The 6,342-nt window shown below is 38.1% G+C and overlaps 1 protein-coding gene across 2 annotated transcripts; it reads left to right on the top strand.

The window, feature by feature from the left end:
* Positions 1-327: 327 nt before the first annotated feature.
* LOC125520409 (cystinosin homolog) lies at positions 328-6,342 on the top strand. Of its 2 annotated transcripts, XM_048685327.1 has the most exons (9): positions 328-710; positions 2,042-2,174; positions 3,643-3,732; positions 3,818-3,942; positions 4,071-4,113; positions 4,504-4,621; positions 4,719-4,768; positions 4,883-4,955; positions 6,034-6,342. In XM_048685327.1, the coding sequence occupies exons 1-9, from the start codon at positions 589-591 to the stop codon at positions 6,093-6,095; spliced, it is 816 nt and encodes a 271-aa protein (XP_048541284.1). In that variant the 5' UTR covers positions 328-588; the 3' UTR covers positions 6,096-6,342. The 2 variants fall into 2 exon arrangements, with proteins under 2 accessions (XP_048541284.1, XP_048541283.1); XM_048685326.1 differs by lacking the exon at positions 6,034-6,342 and having other exon boundaries at positions 329-710; positions 4,883-5,248.

The raw sequence follows: 6,342 nt of genomic DNA, 5'->3' as shown, positions 1-6,342 counted from the left end.
ACAGACTACAACACAATGAGTCAATCTGCATTTTAAAATACGTTTATATACTCCCTTCGTCCGAAAAATTTGTTTCTCATCTAGCACCGAGTTAGTGTTAGATACATCAATTCAAGGGACAAGTTTGGGACAAGTTTTTTTAGACGAAGGGAGTACTATACGTCAGTATGTAGTCTGTATTGAAATCTTTAAAAGGTCGTACGTTTAAAAACTGAGGGAGTAATTACAAATAAAAAGAAATTCAGCTCGTGTGTGGCAAACTGGCAATAACTGCAAACCTACCGTTCACGACCGAAAAGAAAACTGCAAGTCCGCACCTGTCCGGGGAACCCGTCCCGATCCGTTCCGCAACCAGACCCGGCCAGTTTTCCCCCAGCAAGCATGGGAGTAATTGCGTTGACGACGGGGACGCTGCACGGGGAATCGGGGAGATATTAATCGATTCCTTTTCCTCTGGATTCCGGCCGTCCTTTTCCCGCACTATAAATTCCGGGGCAGCGGCAAGAATCCGCAGAGATCGCTGTCAGAAGGCCCTGCACTCAAACTCAGCAGGTGGAGGGGGGCGATAGAGGCAACGGGCCGCCGGCGATGTCGTCGTCGTGGAACTCGGTGGGGCTGGAGGTGCTCTACCAGGTCATCGGGTGGATCGCCTTCGTCGCCTGGTCCTTCAGCTTCTACCCGCAGGTCGTCCTCAACTACAGGCGCAAGAGGTGCTCCTTCTCCCCCCTTCTCTTTACCCCTTTGCCTATAGCGTTCTTGGGCTAGATCTGTTTGACCTGCTGTTCGCCTGCTCCTCAAACGGGTGTATCTAGACGTATTTCAGTGCTAGATACATCCGTTTGAGCGTCATAGTTCCGCACAGAGAAAGGTATGTGTCTTGATTTTGCCAAAAAAAATCGTCCTATTGATGGATGGACCTGAGAAATTTGTCCGGTACCTGTGTAAGATGGATATGGTGGTAAAGCGTGTCAAATGCTTAGAAAAAATGCAGCTTTGTTTGAGCTGATGATGAGCCGTGTCTTTGGCTGCTGGAAATTCTACTAATTGTCACGATTGCTTTGCTCCTGTGACAAGATAATGGCCCTGTTTACAGGAGGGGGGCATATGTGCAAAGTATAGGGGAAGGAAACAAAGCAACAGGCAGTTAGTACGGAGTAGGATGAACCTTTGGCGTATAGTAGGACATGTGGTGTATATACGCACCGTAGTTGCTTGTCGTGCTTATAAACTACTCCCTCCACTCATAAATTTAAGATGTTCTAACTTTTTTTTGAATTGTATGTATATAGACACGTTTTAGTGTGTTTGTTCACTCACTCTACTCCGTATATACTCCTAGTTCACATTGAAATATTCAAAACATCTTATATTTACACGTTGTTGTCCCTCCATCATGATTGTTGTCGATTCTTGCAGTTATGGCTAGCTAAACATCATGACTAAGAAAAGCTACTTGTGTCTGAAACTTCCGTCTAACTGGCCCCGTTTTAAATTCGTTATGCGTGAGTTCTCATATTTGGACTTACGCTGAAGTGTACCCTGTAGTGTAATCCTCTTGGTTTGTCCTTCAAAAACGTATGCAGATCTCATAATCTTATCTACCCATTGCAGACATTTCTAGCACCTCAGTTTGGTATGCCCTTTAGTTGTTGAAAATGCGTGCATGTTTAACCTTACTATTTTCCAGTTTTTTCCCTCTATATTTTAGTCTGAACTTTGAAGTATAGTTTGGTAATGTTTCAATTCTACTCAACCAGTCAAGTTTGTGTAGTATTTGATCAGCACTTCTTTTGCCTCACCCTAGATTTACCTTTCGCAATTGTGGCAGTTTGTTAACTCAGTTGTTTTCGTTTGGATCTTTACATTTGTTCAGTATTTATGTTCAACATGCAAATTCAGTTATTTAAATAGTACTCTGACACAAGAAAAGATGTAGGCCCATCGTGGTTTTCTGTGCAACAGCTCAGAATGTTAGTGATCCAAATATCTATGTTATCATTTAAGATTTGTTCTGTGGTTTACCTGTTTTCACAAATTGCAGTGTCGTCGGTCTGAACTTCGATTTTCTGGTGCTGAATTTCACAAAGCACTCTTCCTACCTCATATACAATGCTGCTCTATTCTTCAGCCCCTTCATCCAGCAACAGTATCATGACAAGTTTGGTGATAAAGAGGTTAGGCGTCACTGCCTTATTTTTACGGATAGTTCATGGTGGGAATAATTTTAGGAGCAACATATTTTTTCAGTGTCATAGCATATTTATGATCTTGCATCATGTCTGGTCAGTTACCCATAGTCCTTATTTTAAATAATAGCCATGCTTGTTAAACACACAATTATCATAACAGGTGCACTGGAACAAAAGGTCTCTGTTTTAGTTTGTTGTATTCCAGAAGAATTATAAAGCTAAATAGTCTTACTGGGGTACATACCCAGAGCATATTTGACTCTGATGATCAAATGGCAAACTAATGGTTTCAGCCACACTTCTATTGGCACAATTAATTTGGATGGGGTAACATGTGGCTGGATCCTTACCTAAGGGACTTCCCTATACTCGTGTGTTTTTATTTCTATGTGAATTAGGCAGGAAGACCATTTTAGCATCTTTATGTTAGCTATACAGATTAACGGTAGAAACTCAAGGTAGCTGTACTATAGATTTTTTTTCTTTTCATTGGTATTTATAGCAATCAGTATATTGGTATGCTCAAGGATCTTGCTTTGTGTTTGACCACTCCATTGTGCTACTTATCCATGGTTTGTGCTTGTATGATTTTAATGTTGCTGTGATTTTGAAAGCTGCACTTTTTTAAAATTTTGTTAGCTATGATTAGGATTGCCACTCTCCATGAGAGCCATTATTATAGCCAGTACAACTTGTTGATGTCTATCAGGACTATTTTATGACCAATCACCAACTGGTTAAAAGCCATTCTAGACTCAATTTTAGCTGACAAATTTCACATCATTTCTGTGTAACTGAATTTGGTAATTGTCATCTATAGTTCTTTATGGCTTCTTTTATTTGTTCAGGGCAAATATTGGATGCAAATAATTACAAATTGTATTAGTATGTCTAGCAAGTTTGATAATTCCAAAGAAAGTCTAGATGTACATATGATTTGATATTTTTACTAGTAGCATTTATATTGTAATAACATGTTAGTACTTTTAAAGAAAAAGATTCCATTCCATGTATTTTGTTATGTTGTACGTACTTGTGAAACAAAATACGCTAGGTCATTCTTTTATTATCATGACTCCCATCGATCTTGAATAGATGCTGTATTCGGAAGTTTGTAGTTAATGTTCTAAAATCTTGAACATTAATTTTTTTAGATTTGCCACCTAATAATCTTGTTTGATTTATTTGCTGCCACAGATACTCTAATATCATTATATTTTTAATATTGTTTGCTAATATATAGCTACAATAACTTTTTTCTCGAATACGCACGAGTGTGCGTATTGGAGGAGATAGCGGGAGTACAGAGCCCCTCCACATTGGCATTTACATATTGCGCAACACCAACTCCACCTAGATAGCTACAATAACTACAAAAAAAATTGGGGTAGTATCAAGATTATATCTACCCAGGCCTAAAATTAACATTAACTAAATGTATCGTTTGATGCAGATGATTCCTGTTGCTGCAAATGATGTTGCTTTCTCTCTACATGCAGTGGCCTTGACATCTTTTACCCTTTACCAAGTTTTTATTTATGAGGTTAGTTTACTTGTCCTCAGGGACTGCAGATACATCTTCTAAATCGTGAAACTTAATATTGAATGTTTGAACTTGAAATATACAGCGTGGAAACCAGAAAGTCTCCAAAGTGTGCATATCAATCTCTGCTGTTGTCTGGTCAGCTGCTATTGTTTGCCTCATTGTAGCTTGGCCAAAAAGTAACTGGCTATGGCTTATTGATGTATTCAAGTAAGTTTTTTGTACGTTCACTGTTATTAACGTTGCTTGTTATTATCAGCTAAATGTTTTTAATTGATATATCTTGCTTCTGTTCGTAAAAGTGGGACTGATTTTGCTCCTATCTTTTTGGATCTCAGTTCAATACAGGTTGCGATGACAACAGTCAAGTACATCCCTCAGGTATTACTACTTGTTATCATTACTTAAGTTACAGAGTACAACCAAATGACTGTCTCCTGATGTGAATGTTGAACTAGTGATATCATATATGTAGTACAAATTACAAAATATGGACAAAGGAACACTGAAATTCAGCATGATGTATCTGCGTTCAATAATCAGCAGTTGAGAGCATTGTACATAAACTTAACTAAATATGAACACCCCAGATATGTCAAGTTTCCATTGGTTCTTATATTTCATTTGAATGAAGTTTTCTTGTTCTATAATGTACAAATTCTCACTTCGATATTTCTAAACTAGAGCATATATAATAAGTACATAAATACAAGTGGTGTGCTGTTGTTAAGTGTCCTTTCTAACCATTATTATGTTTCCTATGTGCCTTAGGCTGTGATGAACTTCAGGCGGAAGAGTACAGTTGGTTGGAGTATTGGCAATATTTTACTTGATCTTACAGGGGGGGTGCTGAACTTTGGTCAGATGGGTGTGCAATCTATTGATCAGCGTAAGCTGCATTTTTCCTTTCATTGCAACTCATGTCATGCTCTATGTTATGTATATATATTTGGATTCTTTTCCTAACAATACAAATTGTGCTGCAGACACTTTAGTGAATTTCTATGGAAATATCGGCAAGACTCTTCTTTCATTGGTGAGCATGAGTTATTAGTCTTTTACAGACTATACGTTTTTGGTCACCTGTTAGCTTTCTGACATGTTCTCACAGTATAAAATATTACTAAATTTCATGTCCCTGAATTTGTAGGAAACTGTTTTCTTCGATGTTCTCTTCATAATTCAACACTATGTGTTGTACCCTGTCAAACGGGATGAGAATGGTAAGGCCATCATTTCTGAGAGGGTAGCTCCTCTGATCAGGCCCTCAGATAAGCCTGAAGAAGATAGTGTATGATATATGTACAGTACACGCAGTGCTGTCTCAATTTCTATCTGTTTTAACAAAGATAAACCACGATTATTTTTCATGTATTGTGAATTAACTGCTGTACATATTTCTTCACGGATTACTGTAAAAATTTAAATATTGCAGACCTTCAGTTTTGTCCTTGACATTTATACTTTGTGTAAAGATTTACAAAAAACAATATATAATTGATTTGGCTAGTGTTTATTTGCCTGTTCTATTTCCTTTTGCCTTTGACTAATCACGGCAGCAGTTTTTTAAATATCTACCACCAATGGCATGTTTCAGACAAGAATTTTGCTAAAGTGTGACAGCCACGTGTGCCGACCTCAATTTATTTTATGTTTATTTTTCATGGCATCATTGCTAAACTGTCAAGTTACCGATGGCCTATTTTATTCCTGGTATAAAAGTTTGACTATGGTAAGAAAACGATAGACGCAAATGGAGCTTTGCTTGTTTGCTAACTTGGCCTTTTTTTGGTTAGACTTTATGGTTTCAAATCGAATAATATGTAGACAAACGAGTTATTAAAGATTGGGTGCTCATTAGATGAGTTGCTCAAGGAGTACCGAGCATGCAAGTGCATGTTTTTATCATGTAGTTGAGTTGGTAATTACATGTTATATAAGTACAATTACTGTTTACACTGAAAATACTCTTTAGATTTTCCACGGTAGGAACTGTCTTGCGATTCAACTAGCATTTGAGTTACTCATTTCGAAAATGGCAAATATTTCTACTGCCAAAGTAGGAGCATTTACCGTCAGCGGAAGTTCTTTGAGCGTCTCCAACCCAAACCTAGTCACTAAAGTATCTACCTGCCAGTTAGCTAAAGCAATAGAAAGTGCAACACGGAGGATCTAGTACAATTTTAGTATGCTTTAATTTACTTTTCTCTGTTTATCAATTATCAATGTGCTTACAGAAATCCAATGTAAATCGGAGGGTGTTTGAATTTTGTATGTCTGTTCATCTTTTTTGTTTACCAGACTCTGAGTACCCTGTTCTCCCCGTTCAAGTGAAAGATGGGAAAGATGGGACGGCCGTGTAAACTTGTAGGATTGGAAATGAAGATGGGACGGCTGTGTATACTTGTAGGATTGGAGATGAAGATGGGACGGCTGTGTAAACTTGTAGGATTGGAGATGAAGATGGGTCTTATGGGTCCAATGAAGCATGAGGCTCCCAAGTAATAAAAACGTGTGATGGATTTACCAAGGAAAGCAAAAGGGCTCAACGATGAAACGTTCAAAAGAATCCTCCAAATCTGGCATTGTCCACATGTACCCACTAATAAA

This window comes from Triticum urartu, chromosome 7 (genome assembly GCF_003073215.2).
Source record: "Triticum urartu cultivar G1812 chromosome 7, Tu2.1, whole genome shotgun sequence".
Lineage (NCBI taxonomy): Eukaryota > Viridiplantae > Streptophyta > Magnoliopsida > Poales > Poaceae > Triticum > Triticum urartu.
This window is presented reverse-complemented; position numbering and strand designations above follow the sequence as displayed.

Coding starts and splice junctions, on each gene's coding strand:
- LOC125520409 (XM_048685326.1), top strand. CDS start 589: ATGTCGTCGTCGTGGAACTCGGTGGGGCTGGAGGTGCTCTACCAGGTC. Junction 4,114..4,503: donor CAGTCAAGTACATCCCTCAG/GTATTACTACTT, acceptor TATGTGCCTTAG/GCTGTGATGAACTTCAGGCG. Junction 4,622..4,718: donor TGTGCAATCTATTGATCAGC/GTAAGCTGCATT, acceptor ATTGTGCTGCAG/ACACTTTAGTGAATTTCTAT.